The sequence below is a fragment of the Eublepharis macularius genome, chromosome 16 (genome assembly GCF_028583425.1).
Source record: "Eublepharis macularius isolate TG4126 chromosome 16, MPM_Emac_v1.0, whole genome shotgun sequence".
In the NCBI taxonomy this organism is placed as follows: Eukaryota; Metazoa; Chordata; class Lepidosauria; order Squamata; family Eublepharidae; genus Eublepharis; species Eublepharis macularius.
The window spans coordinates 3587464-3608426 of NC_072805.1; the positions used below are offsets into that span (position 1 = coordinate 3587464).

At 46.5% G+C, this 20963-nt stretch overlaps 1 protein-coding gene across 1 annotated transcript in view; it reads right to left on the bottom strand.

Moving 5' to 3' along the window:
• Nucleotides 1-20963, bottom strand: part of EFCAB6 (EF-hand calcium binding domain 6) — a 213855-nt gene that overhangs the window by 111693 nt on the left and 81199 nt on the right. Inside the window, exons 15-19 of the mRNA XM_055000612.1 lie at nucleotides 16747-16918; nucleotides 11431-11545; nucleotides 8116-8237; nucleotides 4501-4736; nucleotides 2421-2517 (exon numbers count right to left, since the gene is read on the bottom strand). Coding sequence (XP_054856587.1) covers nucleotides 2421-2517; nucleotides 4501-4736; nucleotides 8116-8237; nucleotides 11431-11545; nucleotides 16747-16918 — 742 coding nt within the window. The remainder of the gene's footprint in view (nucleotides 1-2420; nucleotides 2518-4500; nucleotides 4737-8115; nucleotides 8238-11430; nucleotides 11546-16746; nucleotides 16919-20963) is intronic.

A 20963-nucleotide genomic window follows, 5' to 3' on the forward strand; every position in this document is an offset into this window, starting at 1 on the left:
TAAGAAGAAGGGTCCTTTCGGGCTGGACGGCAAAGCACACCACTCAGCTTGTACAAATGGTGACTGAGAATGAAAGCGCGCAGCCGGCAACAGGCAGGCATGGCAGGAGCAGGAGCAGGAGCTGTACAGGGCAGGTACAACGTGGCTCATGGGTCACTTCCAAATGGCTCAATTATGTCAGCTATTGACACACACATGGGATGCTGGTGGCTACTCTGCAGATGCCAAGAAAATCATCTCACTATGAGCCCTTTTCAGACTTTATGTCTGCATGTACCAAAAGCCTCCCAACTGTACACAGGTCCTCCCGACACGGACAGTGTTCACGCTGCCTGTGTATTGTTCCTAGACCTGTGGGGCCCCTTTCTCCCTCCCCCCTCCCCCTGTCACTTGCAACAAACTGGGAGGCAGCAGAGTCTCTCCAGAGGGCTAGTGTCATGTGAAGGAATTCCAGCTTTCCCCAAGCGCTTCCTTCACTGCCCCCCCACCAGAGTTTAGGGGGAGCCTAATGAAGAGTAGTTTGAACAAGCAGTCAGGGACAAGGGTAGGATAGAAGGCAATCGTGATTCCTTTAACAAGCTGAAGCTTTTTTTTACTAAGGACTAACACAGAATAGTAGAACAATACAAGCTACAATTCAAAAACAGTATCGAACAAAAGGAAAAGTATTCTAACCAAACTTAGTTTGGGGGTTCCCTGACATGCGTCCTCCCCCTTTCCTGCGTGGAATGAGGTGCACAGTGAGGTTGCTCTCCATGTGTGGGGGGGGGAGAGGGAGAGAGAGGAGGGGGGGGAAGAGAGAGAGAGAGAGAGAGAGAGAGAGCATGCAGAAGCACCAAGAAGCGCCGTTTTTAAGCCTCTCTTTTTTTCTTCTCCACCTGGGTCAGCCTGCTCCCTGGGGAATAGGCTCCCTGTAGCCTATCCCACCCCCAACCACCGGGAGTCCTCCACCGTTTTGTACTCAGGATATAAATATACATCAGTCTGGCCTCTGGTGACATTCTCAGACTATCTCCAAATGGCCGAGAGTATTTTTGTAAGGTGAACTGGGTCTCATTTACAGCAGAATGAACAAGGGCAATGCACTTATCTTGCATGAGCATACAGCTTTGGTACACACAAACAGTACACTGGATTTTTCAGCGGTTTGGTTTGTGCATAAATGCAAAATATACACATCGCTCCTGTTCAAACATGGTGACTGCATGTATTGGGAGCATTGCAAGCAGCATGAATTCTGAGTGCATGCAACTGCTGGACTTCCAGTAAGCATGGATGTAATGTCTGGAAAGGGGATGGTTCTGTTAAGATGTTGTACATATTAGTGGGCATGTGTAGAAATGCCATTCTTCCCAATAGGAACCCAAAACAGCTTACATCGTTCTCCTCCCTTCCATTTTATCCTCACAGCAACCCTGTGAGGTACATTATGCCGAGAGTGTGACTGGCCTAAAGTCACTCAGCAAACTTGCATGGTAGAGTGGGGATTTGAACCCTGGTCTCCTAGATCCTAGTCCAAGCAATACATTACACTGTCCCTCTGAGTTCAAAGTACCTACCCACAGATGAGACCACCCACTGCTATTCCGCATGAGCGGGAGGGAGGAGAGAGGCAGAGCCATTCGTCTCCCTCTGTTTTTCTTCTATCAGTGGGCCCATTAGCAGCCCTTTGGGGCCTGGCCGGTGACGGACTTTGCCACTCCTTGCTGCGGGCTACGTCCCCCTCCCAGAAGGAAATGGACCTTTGCTTCCTCTGCCTATCACGACTCTGGGCTTTCTTCTCCTGCTCAGGAAACATGCCCAGAATAGTGGCTCAGACAGAAACATATATGGCGTACATCTTACATGTTCAATACACATGTAAGCGTGCGCCCCCCCCCCATTTTATTTCAGAAAAATAGGTGTGCCTTTGTTTTCACCTGGTTGGGAAACAGACCCTCAGAGGCTTCAATCAAAAATCACAAAATAGATGTATATGCTTCTATATCTATAGCATGGCTCTCTTACTACTTCTCTAAAAGCTGAAAAGTACTGTGGTATGGATCCTTCCTAAATTTCCACAAGTGCCAGGGGGCTAGGTTATGCCGATCCCCCCCTCCCGCAGGAGACTTCCAATCCCATGCCTCAGATATTGCCAAGCACCCCTTGCTCCTTGGGAGCTGTATCTCGGGATATGTTTTCTGCTGCCATGGGAAGAATATGTGGAAATCGCTTCCCCCACACAAATCAAGACGGGATCCGATCCAGGAGCTGGAAGAGGGCACTGGACAGTGCTGTTAAGCTTATCGCAAGTTTTTACAGTTCATGTTTATTGTAGCTAAATTTCTGTTTTGTAAAAAAGCATTTATACATCAAAGGTAAACACTGTGTGTCAAACCTGTTTTAGGCAAGGATATTTATTTTTAAAAAGTAGATCTTACCATGGCGAGGTCATTCCATCTGTTTTGTGCTTTCATACGAAGATAGTAATGAGCTTGTTCACAAGCTAGATCCACATCTGCGGCAATCTGTTTCGGTCTCAGAAAGAAAAGAAGTATTATGTTAATGGTGATCTCCTTAATAAAATAATATCCCACAAGGTTTGTTTGGGTATTTTGATATTTGCTTTTATTTTATAGATTTTTTTATAGATGACAGAGATTTATAGATGATAGAGATAGCTTTAAAGATTCTTATTTCAAGTGTTTGCATACCAATTAATTCCTTGTAAACATTACTACATTTCCCCAACTACAAGTAAGGGATGGTATTTCTAAAAGTTCTCTTAATCCCTGTTATTGTTTGTGGATGTTTGTTTGCCACTGAGATTTAAGATTTACAGATCAAAGCGAAAACATGAAGTGCCAATGAGATCTGAAGCTGGTCTGGAAAGTTATTTCTGGATAAATTAGATTTAATGGGAAACAGAACTGTTCCACTGGGAGCGCAAACTAAAGCTACTATGAAAAAGCTGGAATGAAATTCTACGGGTTGGATCTAGCCTGCTTTTTCACTATTCTTATTTAATTCTTCTCCTTAAATTCCCTCATCTTACATGGCTTTTGTCATGCATGTTCCACGATACCGAGAGCAGCTTTTTGGTAGTCAAAGAAGACCACCTACTTTCTTTATCAACAGTGAAAACTTGGTTAGCTCAAACCCTAGGGATGCAAGTTCATTAGAACTTGAAACTAAACTAGATAGGACACTAAGGGGAAAAAGCAGCTGAGAAGGACGACTGTGAGGGGACAAATGACCAGAGTGAAATGGATCCTACGTGTGTGTGTGTGTGTGTGTGTGTGTGTGTGTGTGTGTATCAAACTCTACACTGGTGTATTGATATCTTGAATAAATACATTACACAAAACCTGCCCCCAAATCCTTGTGAAATAAGCCATTCTGTTCTTAAAATATGTATTACAAGTCCAGGTTAGATACTATTCTGAATGAAAGCTGAAGGTTAAAAATACTAGTCATCTGCAAAGATAAAACCAAGTCCAAATCTTATACTTTCAGCCACTTATCGTAACAGTCAACAGTGAGGTGGACGTATCCTTAACTGAAAACAGTTTTGAATATCATTAATTGTACATCCAGTACATCCTCTCCTCCTCCCCTCCCCTCCCCTCCTCTATATTTGACCAGTTTCTTTCTGCCCTCCATGCATCTGACGAAGAGAACTGTGGTTCTCGAAAGCTTATGCTACAATAAAATTGGTTAGTCTTAAAGGTTCTACTGGACTCTTTTTGATTTTGCTACTACAGACTAACATGGCTAACTCCTCTGGATCTTGCACATGTCTCCCAGTGGGAAGGGAAGCCAACTCAACTATGAGGACTAGAACATCTCCTAAATGGGGAGGACGGAAAGGATAATTTTTAGAGGATTCTGGGAAGCACAGGAAAAAGTAAGTGCAAGTCAATTTTGCTTCCCTTATTGTTAAGTCTGAATTAGTCATGAGTTAACTGACTGTTGTATTAAACTTTAGCAGGCTATAAGATAGATGAACCCCACATACTTATTCGTATCTCCTTTTGTGGTCTCTTAGGGATGGTATCCAAAGTACAGAGCTGCGATGCCTTTGTAGCCACTCCCCATAACACTACTACAGCTTGGTGAACCACAGATGTAATACAACAGTCTTTAAAATGTTGTGTTGCTCAAAAGGTACCAATACAGCTCATGGTCACCAAAAGAATTAGTTCAATAACAGTAATACACGGAAGGTATTTGATTTTTATATGTAATATTCATATCCAGCCTTTCAACGATCTACAAGGCAGCCTATAAAAGTAACTATCAATAAGTCTGAAGAAACTAGAATAAGTTTACTTAAGAAACTAAAGCAAGTTTATTTGCTGCCAAATATACTTAGGATTGCAACAGAAACAGATGGGACAAACATCATAAATTATTTTGTATCTGTGTATTCTATAATATACTATATGACATAGGTTCCATACTATACTGTATATTTAACATATCAACCACATTAATCTATGAGATTGCTGCCCTTCTTACTTGTAAAATGGGGTCAGCCAAGGGCGTGTCTCTTTAGTTGCATATTCTTGGAACAGCTGAAGGAACTCTGGGTAGTTGAATGTGGATGTCACATTCATTCCCAAGATGCCAAGCAGACGTGTAAACTCCTCCTCAGTCATGTTGATCAAAAAGGTGTCCAGGAGGCGTCGGAGATCCAGCGTGGTGACTATGCCATCATGGTTCTTATCGATTTTACGGAAGGCAATGTATGGGTCCTAACAGGAAATATGCAGTTTCATGTCAATAGCTGACCTTTTGTGTTAAAACAAATCACTAACTACACAGCTAGGAGTATTTTTAAAACGAGTCATTGTTCCCAATCTTTTGCACAAGGGGTAAAATGTTGAACACTGTTTCAAAACAGGCCATGTAGAAAAAGAGTTGAAACTCCTTCCTTGAAAGTCTCCAAGACGTGGTTGGAAAAGACCCATCTGAGGTGCTTTACGAACCGGTTGTCCTCCTTCAGGATTGTCACTGGCCCCGAGACCCTTCTGTTTCTCTGTTTCCTTGATCTGAGCACCTCAAAAATGGTATTTGCTTACCACAGTTGGCTGGGAACCATTTTCGTAGTCCATATGATTTTAAAGAAACATTTTTAGAGTTTCACATTCTTCCAGAACTGCTAATCCGGACACATCCAATAGTTTCACCATCATTAGAATATGATCACCATCAGACTAACAGCACTTGGGGAGGTTACTAGGTGATACGCCAGTGGAATTTAGGGCCAAGTGACAAGTGACGAATGACACTTGAACGGCAAGTGAACAGACTCGCGTGCATTCCTCCCTGTCCACTTGTGCTCCACTTGATCACTACGTGAGTCATGCCGGCACATCCCAGGTTTATGCTGGTGTAAAACTGCATAGCACAGCCATGTTGGCTGGCCATGAGTGCATCTTCACTGTCCTGCCAGTAACCCTCCGTGTAGCAGGGGAAGGGGTGTGCCCAGGGGCATGCCACATTTGGATTGGTTCCTACAGTCCCCCAGTGGTATAACCTGCACCATGGATGGCGAGTGCGAATCGGGAACTCAAAGTTTCTGCCAGGTAAGTCTTTTATTGCAAGGTACGCTCGAATTTAAAGCTACATCGCCCCCAAGGAAATTCGCCGCGTGGGCATTTTGCATGCAGCCATTGTGACATCTGCTCACTGAGTACTGATTTAACATCTTTCAAACATCCACGCATTGGGACCCTTCTCTACTCCAAAAATTTTTATACGTGCGCTACTTCCAACGTGGTGTACATTATGAAATTCACTTGCACTTTATTATACATCGGAAGCACGAAAAGCCCTATTCGCACTCGCATACAGGAACATCTTTCAAAAATATGGACCAAAAATTTAGAAGCACCTCTTGTGGAACATTTTGAGCTCCATCATAGAAGTGAACGGGAATTGAAATATTCTGTATTAGAGGTCATTAAATCTACTGAGAATATTGTTAAAGCTTTGCCACAGGCAGAAGCACAATGGATTTTTAGAATGGACAGTCTTGCTCCAAATTGACTTAATAATGAAACAGATCTTTCGGTGTTTTTGTAACACTACTGTGAGTTGTGGTTGAAACTTTTGTAATTGTACCTTGTTTGATGCCTGTTCCTTCATATGTTTATTACTGAGTTCCCTTTAAATTAAGTTGTATAGTCAATGACTGTGAGTATATAAAGTATTCAGCTAATTGGGGCCGTACATGCCAGATGGATGGATAGTGACTAATGTGATGGTGATATACCTAACTAGTGAAGAATACCAGTAAGTCCAGTTTATATATTTATATATTTGTAATATTAGAATTAAAAAAGACAATACAAATACAAGTGGACAAATGTGATTTGTAGTAAAGTATTGGCTGGGACAAAGAGACGTCGGAACGAGCAGAATTGTGAGCTGGCAGGCTCACTGCCAACTGACTGGAGTCTTTGGATTCCTGGCGCTTCGTACCGCTGCACGGAATATGCCCACTGGTCTCCACTGATGTCCACCTCACCCAAAGGAATTAGAACCTAATAATATTGTGGACTATTTGTTGGACTTAGCTTTCAGTAAAAGGTCTTACCTGGCAGAAACTTTGAGGATATATTATAAATTGTGTGGATTTGTGTTATAGGCTCTACGGAGCACTTGCACTTTAACAATATAATTGAATTATAGTATACACCTGGTAGTGTGATTGTGTTTCCTTGGGCTTGCCCTCCCTCGCGGTTGCCCCATGCCATCACTGCCAATGGAATCCACCTCCTCTGTAGGGGTCAGGGCTGTAGAGTGGGATGGGAAGAGGGGTGTTCTTGCAGTTGTGTGTCCTGTGGCTGCACCAGGAACTGTGCCTGCTGCAGGCTCCATTGGAGACAGGGAGGGGTTGCCAGTGAGGTGGACCTATTGCCTAGGCCCAGGTTATAGGCCCTGGGTCCTGCCCAACACATATCCCTCCCGTTTACAGCCATGTGGGAGGCCATCGCACTAGGAGACCAAGACTGAATGGAAGGATGCTGTGGCTCGGGGTCAGCAAGTTCTGGGATGAGCTCGCAGAGGACCAGCGGGAGGCTCGGAGCACCTTAAGGGTGGTGGCTGTCACGTAAAGCATGGATGAGTGGCTGGGGTGCACAGAAGGGCTGCTGGGGGAGCTGGCAGCTGTAATCCCTGGTCTTGCTGTCAGGCCTGCCTGGCCCCAGCTGCTGAGCCTCCTGCATCGCCATCAAGTTAGGAGCAGTCTGCAGAGCACCTTAACCAGTGTGGTTGAGGACAGGATGCTGTGCACGGCACGAACCATCCCGGGGCCATGCCTTGCCCTGAGCCACCTAGACTGGGTCCTTTTGGGCTTGAGGAGTGCAACTGGGACTGCAGTGTGTGGGGATGTGGCTCCTTTCCCTGTTCAAGCCTTGGGCTGTTCCTGTGACTCTGCGGGGCCTGTTGACTGGAGCTGGGAGTTGGTCTGCCTCTGCAGCACCTGGCCCCTCTAGACAACAATGCATACATGCCCAAGGACTGGGTCCCTCCCCATTCTCTGCAGTGATTGGCTGCTTCCCCTGTCCATCTCAGCTGCGCTGTTGCACTCTTGTGATGTTCTTCATCCACAATGGGGCAGCTGCTAGGGATGCGGGGGGTGTTTCTCTCCTGGAGGTCCTGGAGCAAGTGCTTCTGGCTGCCAGCCACCCCTTTCTGAATCCCCTTGGCAGGGGGGGGTGATTAGCGGCACAGGCAGCTGGCCGCCACCACCACAAGCCACCCCCAGTACTGGGCTGCAAGAGTCTGGCTTCTGCTGCACAGCTTGATTCTGCTTGCACAGAATATCAAACACTCCCTTCCACAAAGTGGGAAAGCCCGACCTGCAACTCACCCATTTTATTTCCATAAATTTCTAGCAAAACGTAAAGATTTCCCCTGATCTAAATGTGGGGAATATTTGGATTTTTTTACAGTGCAGGGAGAATTCTTAGAAGGTGGCAACAGAAGGCCTTTGAGGGGGCCCATCTTTGCCATCCTTTGTGTTTCAGTCAGTGCACATGACAAACACATGCCAGGTCATCAGATATTTATAACACAGTAGTAACTTAGAATGGGAATCAATAATAAAAAGCTGAGTGTGATTACCCCATATTCTTCCACCAGTTTATCGCTAAACTGGCTAAGGCACTCTTCAGCTGACACAAAGTGGCACTTGCTGGTGTTTACTTGGTGTTGTGTAGTGTGTCCCAGTCCAGTCAGTCTAGAATCTAAAATTGTTACATAATAATCAAATAATCTGCAGTGATCTCTCTTGACTGTCATATGAGGCAGATTTGCATACTGGGCATCAATCCAATTCTTTATCAACAAAATATATATTTAAAACCTTTGAGTTTCCCAAGTTGCTTACCATCACAATAATTTGCTTGTGAGATGTTCTAGCAATAAATTGGCCGTGAGATGCTGTGGTTGTTACTAACTTATCAATTTCCAATGCAAGTAGAAAGGAAAGGAGAAACTCTCAAAAACTGGGTAATTTAACTTGCGTGCCATATGCAGTTTTTGGCAAAAACATTTCACTGCTATCCTCAGCAGGACTGCTTTTTGGACAACTAACTTAAAGATTTACATAATGGTCAAAATCTGTTAATTATTCCTAGAAATAACTTAATAGACTATAACAACAGCAACAGTGTGCTTACATACTGCTCTTCTAGACAGATAAGGGCCCCACTCAGAGTGGTGACAAAGTCAGCATTATTCTTATCTTCATAATACAACTGGGGAGCTGGGGCTGAGAGAAGAGTGGCTTCCCCAAGGCAGGAGTGGGATTCGAACCAGCAGAGTTGATTTACAGTCCAGCCAATAAACCACTATTCTACAGCAGCAACTATAGTTTGCTTGGTGCAAGAACAAGACCTGTGTGTTCTTCTGAATCTCAGAAGTCCTTGGCTTACATCCTCCTTTACCACCACCCCCCCATATGCAGCACAGAGATAGAAAACTTCTTGACCTGGAACAAGAGACAATTTGCTGTAACCCTGAACTCAGCTCCCAAAATTCCAAACCATGATTTCACCGTGAAACATATGAGCCTGAGAAAATCTAAGGCTTGTTTCCAGACCAAAGAAACCATGGGTTATTCAGTTATCTGAATGCAACCTTGATGCAGTGTTTTTGTTTACTAAGCAGAGCTGTTGGTTAAGATTCACATGACTACAAAAGAAATCACGGCATTCAGCTACAGACTTGCTGCTCCTATTCTGGATCCATGAATTATTATGCTTTAGTGGATTCAAGTTAAACTCATTTCCTTGCTTTACATGAAGCAGGAAAGAGGAGCAACAACCACTATGGCATAGGGCACCCCATCCTCCTCCTAGCCAGCAGCCGTAGCATCAAGCTATGGGGGAAATAACCATGACTTGCATATTCAGGAAAGGCAGTTTTTGTCCTGCATGAAAGGACAGTCACTCGCAACCAGGAGGAGGAACTGTATTCAGCAACAGCAACAGCATCCCCTCCTCAGTGCTGCACAAGGCCACTGAGTGAGTCAGTGGCTGGCCTCCCCTCCTCTCAGTTTTTATGCCAGGTCCTGATATGGGAGAATTTGCTTCCTTCTCAGGATTTCAGGACAACAACAACATTTGATTTATATACCACCCTTCAGCACAACTTAACACATACTCGGAGCAGTTTACAAAGTATGTTGTTATTATCCCTACAACAATCACCCTGTGAGGTGGGTGGGGCTGAGAGAGCTCTGGAGAACTGTGACTAGCCCAAGGTCACCCAGCTGGCTTCAAGTGGAGGAGTGGGGAATCAAACCCGGCTCTCCAGATTAGAGTCCTGCCGCTCTTAACCACTACACCAAACTGACAAGCACAGCAAGCCTCTGACATGGATTGTAATTGTGATACATTAATTGGATTGGTGAAGGAATGCAAACCACATTGTTTAGCTCTCAAGTTAGAAATAAATTCCTTTATCCTTTCTATGTCCATTAACCTTCACCAAGTTAACATATCAATAATGATAATGGAAATACTTAATAACTGTATTTTATGCTGTATTTTTACTGTTTTTTAATTTTGTATTGTGACGGCCTTTGGCCATATACAATTAAACCAACTGCTACTGACAATGGAAATACAATTATATAATTTAGGGGCGTGCAGTTTGGGTCCAGAATTCAGGGGAAAAGTCATTTTTTGCTGATTTGGTAAAATTCGGCTTTTCTGAATCAAAATAGGCAATACTAAATCAGATTCAGCATTCCAGCCTTAAACCCCCAAATTAATTCAGTAAAATTCAGTAAACGAAGCTCAGCTGTTCCTTTGCTGCTCCCCTGCAAAGAAGTGGCAGCTCCTGCCCCTTTGTTGCATTGGCGAGGGGAAGAGGGTTATTTTTCAACCATAATTCACCAAATTTGCAGGGAACCTGTATACGACCATCCTCTAAAGACCACCCCCCTCCAAGGTCTATGAACATTGGCCCCCAAGGGCTAGTTCTATCGGCCCCCAAAGAAGGAGCCCCGCAACAGAAGCAAACTCAAGCAAGGGAACGCCTCGTGCTTGTGGCTGGGCACTGCTTGGTTCTGTTCTGTGGTGCTCTCCCACTGGCTGATCCCTGTGCCTGGCTGCTGTGAATGGCACTGGTTCTGTTTGGCTAAGTTGCAACAGTGTCCCTTGTTTCAGTGTGGTTTGGGTGGAACGAATGGGATTATCCGGAGTGCTGTTGGTCCCATTGTTTCACTTTGGTTCTGGGGGGGATTCAGTTCCTGTGCTTCTTTTTGGTTCTATTGGACTTTCTCTGGGATGAGCTCAGCTTGCACTGGAGTGTGCTTTGGCCATGGCAGCCTTGCCCCGGTGTGCTTCTACAGTGGAAGTCAGCTTTGACTTTTTCCCCATGTGGGATAATGGAGAATGGGGCCCATAGAATTGGCCCCTGGGGTCCATGAAACTTGGATGGTCTTTAGAGGACAATCAAGAATAGGTTCTCTGAAAATCTGGACAAGTTTTCTTGGAAAAATACCTCTCCCCCAGGCCCCAGGATAGCTCCCAGATTGATTTTCCTATAGAGATTAATGGCCAAATTAAACTGAATTTCTTTAACATGGCCAAACCACATTAGAGATTTGGTTCGATATTCCCAGAATTCTGAATTTTTTGGGACTCCAAAATACTGAATCTGAATTTCCTGAATTCTGTGTGTGTGTGCGTGCGCGCACACCCCTAGTAGTATCACAGTATCATAGTACCACAGATTAACAATAAAGAACAGAACATTTGCAAAGAACAAGCTTAGGCCTGGTTGTTAAAGAACAGGAATGACATGGTTGCTACCAGTTGTGGACACCTCTCCTGCAAAGACGGCTCAGAAGAGACAAACAGCATGTACAGGTTGCTTCCCATACCGCTGTTACTGATCTTCTTGTGGGGAATAACAATATCTTGTTACCTTCAAATATTGCCACAAAATCAAGATAACTCAGTCCTCCATTTGGAAATCCTATTTTCTCTATGAGTAGATTAAACTGATCATCTTCCATTGGCATATAAATATCTTCCAGTAACTTCAAAAGAATAAGAAGAAAAGCAATGAGATATTTCTTAATACTGAGCATAAGGCAAATATGTAAAGGTAAAGGTAGTCCTCCTGTGCAAGCACTGAGTCATTACTGACTCATGGGGGGACGTCATATCACGACGTTTTCTTGGCAGACATTTTATGGGGTGGTTGTTGTGGATTTTCTGAGCTGTATAGCTGTGGTCTTGGCATTGTAGTTCCTGACGTTTCGCCAGCAGCTGTGACTGGCATCTTCAGAGGTGTAGCACCGAAAGACAGGGAGATCTCAGTGTCAAACTGTAAAAGATCTCTCAGTTTGACACTGAGAGATCTCTGTCTTTTGGTGCTACACCTCTGAAGATGCCAGCCACAGCTGCTGGCGAAACGTCAGGAACTACAATGCCAAGACCACGGCTATACAGCCCGGAAAATCCACAACAACCATTGTTCTCCAGCCGTGAAAGCCTTTGACAATACATTTTACGGGGTGGTTTGCCATAAGGCAGATGTGTAGCTTTAAACAATTTCACAAGAAAAAGTTGTCTTTAACTCCTACTGAAATTGATTGGGAGTTAATTGGTGGGCTTAAGATCTTTATTTTTGCATACAGACTTCTGAAATTTAAAATATACATTTTCAATATTGTTACTGAGATGTGACTAATTTAGCCAAGTGGTTAAATCTTATCTGTAGGCACCCTTTGTGCCTCTTGCCTTGAAGGATCTTTCTCTACTTTCCTTGCCTTCCAGCAAACCACAGTTCAAAGTTGGCATCCTGGGCAGCTCCAAGAGGCAATGCAGACACAGTTCCAATGCAGCTCCGCATAGGGGATGGGTCAGTGTCAGCTGAAGAGCTACTCCATATCTCCCAACAGGAGCAGCCTACCATGCAGATACCCTTAAGAACTGCAGCTACTGCTGCAGAGAAGGTGGAATAAGCAGATGGATGTGCGACTCTATGAGACGGAGAGCAGCAACACTGTGGTGGAGGGAACGGTCTCAGGAGAGGAGGGGAAGTTTTGTAGGGGCTGGGATGCAGGAATTCTGAGACAGAGGCAAAGAAGCAGCAAATCAGGCCTACAAGGTAAAAGGGTGCAACTAGAATACGATGAACATGGTCTAACAACAACAACAACAACATTCCATTTATATACCGCCCTTCAGGACAACTTAATGCCCACTCAGAGCAGTTTACAAACTATGTTACTATTATCCCCACAACAAACATCCTGTGAGGTGGGTGGGGCTGAGAGAGCTCCAGAGAACTGTGACTAGCCCAAGGCCACCCAGGTGGCTTCAAGTGGAGGAGTCGGGAAATCAAACCTGGCTCTCCAGATTAGAGTCCTGCGCTCTTAACCACTACACCAAACTGGCTCTCTAGTAGATCATATCCTCCAATGAGGGAGTTGGAAGGGAATATAAAACAGATTTCCTGTCCAAACTAAGGAAAGCATCCTTAATGACAGGTGGTACCTGGCAGCAAAGAAACAAAAAGCAGGGCATTGTGTGGCAAATAGATCTACCATGCAGAAGCCCCACTAGTCAAAGACAAGATGAAGGTGTAGCCAGACCACTTGTGGTAGGTGGGAGGGCTTCTGCTCCAGGTGTCTGCCAGGCAGTTGTCCTCCCCCACTGCATGCATGGCTTCAGAGGCCTGGAAGTGGGCTGTGCCCCAGTGCCCAACGGCCTAAGCATTCAAGTAGAATACCTGGGATGAAGTACCTCCCTGCATGCTGAGGTAAAACATGGCTGTGATATAATCCATGGCAATTTGAACTACTTTGTTTTGTAACACCATTGCAAAAGAAAAGAAAGCATTTTTTCACTGCTTTGAGCTCTGAAAGGCTAATATGATAATGAGATTCAAGAAGAACAGACCAAGATCCACCAGCCATCAAACCCTTAACAGTGAACTCCCCAGTTAGTGAGGGAGGCCTCTGTGGTGACATTGATACCAAGAGAAACAAAGGCAGTCCCACAGAATTAACTGCAGTTTTGAGACAACCATCCCAGGTTCATACAGTAAGTCTGTGGATAGAAAGGAAGCAATAGGTCAAAAGAGTGAAGAACCCCCTTTTGTGAAGGCCCTAGAAAGAGGCAAGCAAAGGGAACCACCATGGTTGTCAGAGCCATAAGGAATGACAGATTAAAAATGACAGCCAGAAAATTGGGCCACTCGATTTTCAATAGAAAGCATACTCTATTGGGAAGAAGCCCTTGATGTGGCAAGAATCCAGGATTGCACCAATCAACTGGATGGAGTTGGATGAGACAAGAACAGATTTCTCCCCATTGACCAACAGACTGAGCTGGCTCACTGTGTGCCAAATGAGCTGCAAGTGGGTGGAGAGGCCAAGCCAGCGGTAACAGCCAACTAACCGATCATCGAAGTAGGAGGAAATATTATAACCTTTCACCTTAGTTGATCCACCATGACTGACATACATTTAGTAAGCATTTGCCAAACAAACAGAAGTACCTTGTACAGTAAGAAAAGGTCTCCATATTGAAAATGGAGAAATTTTCTACAGAAAGGGTGAATAGAAAGATTAAAATAGGTATCTTTTAAATTGAACACAGCAAACCAAACATTTATTTCCAAAAACTGAACAACAGAAGATAACCATCCAGAACTTGGAAACTAAAATGCCATTGTTTAGATCTCGGAGATCCAAAATGGGCCTCTTTTGAGCAACCTTTTTATCCACTAGACAATAGCAGGAGTAAATCCCCTGGGCCATCTCAGATGACAGAACCTGCTGAATGGCTCCTTTATTGAGAAGAAACAGAAACTCATCACAGAGGAAGGTGCTGAGCCGAGAAACAAGCAAAACTTGCAAACTTTATAAAGTAACCAGAATCAACAATAAAGAGAATCCTTGAAAGGTGAACACCTTGAAAACAAATAAATAAGCTGCTGGCCTGCCTAGGCGGAAACAGGTAGTCAGAATGATTGTTTGGATTTATGCTGAGAATCTCAACAAGACGGAGCAGTTTGCTTGCGTTTGGCTTAGAAATAAGTCATTTTAGAATGCTGACGAGAAGGACCATAAGAAGCCTTGGTAGACGAATCAGAGGGGTAAGATAATACCCCTTGGAGCAGTGGTAAGGGTTCTGTTGCAGGGGCTGAGAACAGCCTTTTCCTTTACAGGAAGAAGGTGGCCCTTAATTGTAGCCTGCTTTTCCTTATTTTGCCCACGGCATCATCTGTCTGGGAGGGGAACATGGCATTGGCCGTCACAGGGCACGTCCCCCACTCTGGCCCGAGTGTCATTAGGCAAGCCAAGCGTCTATAATGACAGCAGAGGCTATAGACCAGCTAGCACAGTTGGCCACATATTCAGCAGAATTTGTCTGCTACTCTGAATTTCTCTGCCCCAGGCAGTAATACTTTCTAGTTGTTCTGTGCAATGAAGCCAAAGAAATATTCCACCCTAAAAAGAGCTGATAATGACCCATTCTGGCCTGGTAATCAGCAGTTTGCAGGGACAGTAAGAATACAATTTCCTGCCAAGAACATTTAGTTTACAGCTCTCGCAGTTACTGGGACTGAATGCAAGACAGAGTGCTGCAAGACTGCAGTGCTGAGGACCGCGTGAACAAGAATAAACAAGTCCCACCACTCTAGCCTACCCCTATAACATACATTCTACTTTCCTGACCATGGCTCACACAGACACTGGTTTTAACAGAAACCTGCAACAGTCCCACAAGGATGAGGAAGGTGACAGAAGCTCGGAAGTCCAATGGAAGGATGAGCTCTAAAGAAGATATTAATGTCAAGAGACTTCCCCATAGGAAATGTTTGCTCTGAATAAAGACATGGTTCCTTTTTCAGGGAAAGAGAGATTAGCATAGTATCATCTGGTGAACATTAAGAAGGGAGATCACAACTGATCTCAGAATGAGCTGAACATTTGGAGCTGGAGGCTGTGTGTGTGAGTGAGGTGTTTTGAACTGCGTGAGGCAAGTAACTCAGGAGAGTAATGACCAGAAGCGTGGGAATGGACCGGAATGCCCTCTGGATGCGAGAGACGGAAGCAGCGCCCATGCAGGGGGGAGCAGCAAGGGAGTAGGACTGGGTGCAGCTGTATATGGAACGGAGCAGTATACGAGATACGGATGTGGTCTGTGTGGAGAAGCGGCCCATTTATTGCATATGCTTGCACGTTCTCTTTTAATATGTTCCTTGTCCTGTAAAATGTTTCTGACCACAGAACCAATGGAACCAAAACAGCTCTAGCTAAGCAAGGAGCGCCTTTGTTGACTGCAGATGGCGCATCTGTGGCTGCCAGATTTTTCTCCCCTAGAGCTAATAAACATGAGGATCTGTTGGAATGCACCTTTTCATAGAATCATAGGGTTGGAAAGGACCTCTACAGCCATCTAGTCCAACTCCCTGCGCAATGCAGGAAATTCACAACTACCCTCCCCCCCGACTGCCCCAGTGACACCCCCCCCCCCCGCTCCATACCCAGAATTGATGGTGAACTGGTGACGTAAAACACAACATTGTCTGAATCTCCAAGGGGAAGGAGACTCAAAGAATGACTATCAGTTTGCGACATTTCGTGCCATCTTAGGGCTGTTATTAGAGCACTTTTTGAACAGGGCCAGTTTGGTGTAGTGGTTAAGGGCGGTGGGACTCTAATGTGGAGTTTGATTCCCCACTCCTCCACCTGAAGACAGCTGGGTGACCTCTTCCAGAGCTCTCTCAGCCCCACCCACCTCACAGGGTGTTTGTTGTGAGGATAATAATAACACTTCGTAAACCACTCTGAGTGGACGTTAAGTTGTACTGAAGGGTGGTATATAAATCAAATGTTGGTGGTGGTGTTATTCTGGACCATGATAAAATAGTAAAGAAAATATTTTAAATTCCCCCTTTTACTCAAACAGGAGTCAAAGAAATCAATAAAGAAAGCTTTCTCAGAATTGGTAGCTCTGAGGAGATCGAGGGACAGAGGCGGCAAAGAGAGTTCTGAGGGGATGAACGTTCCCCCCAGTCACATGCCAGTTTCCACAGGAGAAGTCGAAGAGAGGGGGGGGGAGCGCTCCTCCATTTCCAGAAAGCTTTCAAAGCCACTGGTGGGTCTGAACAGAACCCACTGTGGGATTACACAGAAGCCACAATGATAAACAAAAGAGGGCTCTACAAAACAGTATACATCATTTTGTATGAGAAAGTCCTAATAAAATTTAAAATTACCTTGCGGAAATCATTTTTACTCAATTTTCCACTAGCTTGCTTGTTATAGGAAAGAAAACAGTCTCTAAGGCTAGGTTTCCGTTGTAGGATACCATCACTCAGCCTTTCAATTACTTCATCAACAGTTCTGTTCTTGGAGTATTTGTTAGCATGGCCATCAATCTGTTTCATTCTAAAATGGGAAGATTGGCAACAAAGAGATGCATCTTAAATAAGGTCCCATAAAATATCTGATTAAACATTAACGATCTGTATTGTTGCAGTTACAGAGAACACTTGCACACTAGAAGTTTTACACAGCTAAAATTACCAGCTCTTCAGATTTTAAAGATTATACCATCTGGCCAGTTTTAAAACAGAATTGTTGTGGAGACAAGTGCTAAACTGACAAAGAAACCTGTGAGGGAGTTTACCACCCGCCCGCCCCCCCCCGCCCCGCTCCAGGCCACTGCCGCCAGCCTGGGCAGCATGCCTCTTCCTTCCAGGCAGCACCACTGCCTCTTGCCTGCCTTCATTCCTCCCCCAGCCCCCCCTCCCAGTGCAGGAAGGGAGAAAGAAGCAGGGACACTGCAGCAGCATTCTTCTCCCCCAGGGCTGAGCAGCAATGGCAGGGAAAGGGGGGAGGACGTAGCAGCGCTGCTCCCAGCTGCCTCCTTGTCCGCCTGGGCTTCTGCTGCGGTTGGCAGTGTTTTCCAACTGGTAGATGTCTAGTGAGAGCAACACCAGGAGGGAAGAGATTCCACCTTTTTCTCAAAGCCACAGAATAATCACTCAATTTGATTTTTGTTTCATATCAAAGGAACTACATTATTAGCATTAGCATTAGCATTTCTAACCTGCCCTTCCCGCAAGCAGGCTCAGGGCAAGGTACAACAGTTATAACATACAATACAAATATTAAACAACGGTTCTGTGAGCGCCCGCTCCGGTCCCCACGCTGCTCCCACCTTCCGCCGTCGCGGCCCAGCAGAGGGCAGCTCCCTCAGCCTCAGATATGGGTGAGCGGTGGGGGTTTAAGGCACCCGGCTTCCACCGTCTCTCCCTGCTGAGCTCTGGCGTTTACGCTCGTCCCTCTCTCTCGGCTCTCTCCAGTCGCCTCAGCCACTTCCTCCCCGACGTCCTTGGGAGCTGCCCTTTTGTAGCTTCCTCCCCACCACCTCCACCAATCCTGCCACCCCCCACCCTTCCGTGTCCCCGCTAGCCCCTCTGGTTGGCCTCCTCCCCTGTCGGCCTTCCTCTGGGGCCAATCCCGCTGGGCCTCCCCGCCCCCAGAGTCCCTCCCCCGCTCAAGCTCTTCCCGGAGCGGCCCAGGTGCGGCCGGTTGCGCCGGCGGCGGCCGCTCCGGCTCCCGCGGCTGGGGGCTCTGCCGGGCTGTCGTGGCTGGGCTCGCCGCCTCCGCGGCCGGCCTCCTTGCCACGGCCGGCGTCGCTGCCGCGGCTCCTCTCACCGCCGCAGCCTGCCCCCTCGCTTCGGCCGGCATCTTCGGCACGGCCTCCTCGGCTGCCGCAGCTGGCCCCCCTGGGCGCCGCGGCCGAGCCGGGCATCTTCCCCCGGTCTTCGACGGTGCGGAGAGGCCCTCCGAGGGGCCGGGCCTGGCTTCCCCCCGCGCCGTCGGCCAGGTAAGGGGTCGGGGGTCGGGGAGCCCGTGGGGGGTTGGTCCTCTCAGCTGGAGGGTGGCAACCCCGCCCTCGGGGCCGAGTCCGGTGGCGCCGGACAGGTTCATAAAAACAACAGTTCAAATAATAAAATCCACAGATAATAACTGCCTCAAGACAGGGTCAATTCCAGGTTCCCGCCCCCCAACATACAAGGGGAGGGAAGCGAACAGATAGCGTACTGAAACCCATATGTGGGTCAGCTAATGAAGGGCACTACATAGCCCCAGTTCAAATAATAAAATCCACAGATAATAACTGCCTCAAGACAGGGTCAATTCCAGGTTCCCGCCCCCCAACATACAAGGGGAGGGAAGCGAACACATAGCGTACTGAAACCCATATGTGGGTCAGCTAATGAAGGGCACTACATAGCCCCAGTTCAAATAATAAAATCCACAGATAATAACTGCCTCAAGACAGGGTCAATTCCAGGTTCCCGCCCCCCAACATACAAGGGGAGGGAAGCGAACACATAGCGTACTGAAACCCATATGTGGGTCAGCTAATGAAGGGCACTACATAGCCCCATGTTGTACCCATACGTCGGGCAGCCAGCCAGTGGACACTGTATAACCCCACACTTGGTGGGAGACCGGTGGGAGGCACAGTAAAGATCTCATGCCATATGCCTGGCGGAACATCTCCATCTTACAGGCCTACCAAAATGATACAAGATCCTGACGGGACCGGGCGTCCTCAGATAGAGAGTTCCACCAGGTTGGGGCCAGGACCAAAAAGCCCCTGGCCCTGGTAGAGGCCAATCGAGCCTCTCTGGGGCCAGGGACCACTAGCAGATGTTTTCCAGCTGATCGGAGCATTCTCTGGGGTACATAAGGAGAGAGGCAGTCCCTCAGGTATGCTGGTCCCTGTCCGTTTAGAGCTTTATAGGTCAAAACCAGCACCTTGAACTGAATCCAGAATTCCACGGGGAGCCAATGGAGCTGCTGCAGAATTGGTGTAATATGTGTTCTGTAAGGAACATCTGTCAAAACACATGCAGCAGCATTCTGGACCCACTGTAGTCTCTGGATCATACCCAAGGGCAGCCCTGCGTAGAGCGAGTTACAGTAATCCAACCTGGAGGTGACCGTTGCATGGATCACTGTCGTTAGGTCCTGGGCTGAGAGATAGGTCACAGGTCACAGAATCACAGAGTTGGCAGGGGCCATACAGACCTTCTAGTCCAACCCCCTGCCCAATGCAGGATGAGCCTAAAGCATATCTGACAAATATTCATCCAGCCTCTTCTTGAAAACTGCCAGTGAAGGGGAGCTCACCACCTCCCTAGGCAGCTGATTCCACCTTGGAACTACTCTGACTGTGAAAAAGTTCTTCCTAATTTCCAGCTGGTACCTTTCTGCATGTAATTTAAGCCCGTTGCATCAAGTTCTATCCTCTGCTGCCAACTGGAGCAGCTCCTTGACCTCCTCCAAATACCTGACCAGATCAGGCACTAATAATAATGTGAGCCCTCAGTCGAGGTGCCCACTGAGCTTGGCCCCAGGGCTTGGCAGCAGCCCTGGAACCAGAGGGAGGGGCTAGAGCCCTAGGCCAGCACTCCCAGAAACCTGACCAGATCAGGCACTGGTATTAATGTGAGCCCTCAGCTGAAGTGCCCACTGAGCTTGGCCCCAGGGCCTGGCAGCAGCCCTGGAATCAGAGGGGATAGATCCCTATCCCACAACACACACAAAAAATGCCAGCTCCAATGCACTCTCCCTGTCTCTCTCCCAAAAGGCTAGCAACAGCTCTCTCCCACTCCACTGCCTGCTGAAACTGAAAGCCAGCCTGGGAGCACAGTGCCTTTTATAACCAGAGGCCCCATAAAGCAATACAGGAGGTCTGTGGTTGGCAGTCAGAACTGCCTAACAGGGTTTGCGGGGATGAGATTGGGAGTGCCCATGGCTACAGAACACTACCCCTCCCCCCTCCCTTGCCCCTGGTGTCTGCTCCCATGTAACCAATTGTAACCAATTTGGAGCTCCACACTTGGAAGGAAGACCTACCCATCAAGCTAAATTGGGCTTAGATTGGGGGTTACAGGGCGACAGAAGGAGTGCAGAGTCCAGGCAGTCCCTGCCTCCATTGCCAAGGGAATTGATTGAAGGTGTCTGACTGTCTGGCTTCACGAACAGCAGACGAACGCAACAAATGAGGCTTGTGACGACCACTTGTTCGTCTAGAATGGGGTCTCATGAACAGCTTGTTCGCAAACCACTGAATGGGCTGTTTGTGGCTTTTTTGCGTTCGTAATGCTGTTCGTGCCCATGTCTACTCCACACTCATTCTTCATGGATGGTGGTAGAAAGAATATCAAGGTATCATTGTGCTCAAGATAAATAAGTTACTTTTCTCTTTGTGGGTTTATTTCTCAGAATACTGCTATGACACTCATAGTATACTAATGCATCTTCATTTCATCCATGTCTGTCTTTTCTATAAGATGTATGCTAGTAAATAAAGTTTTTTCTTAAAATGTGTTTTTACTGCATGCACACTCGCCTGCTTGGACATGTACACATCCCTCCTGGTGTCTCAAGGGAGGGTCATAGAAAATTA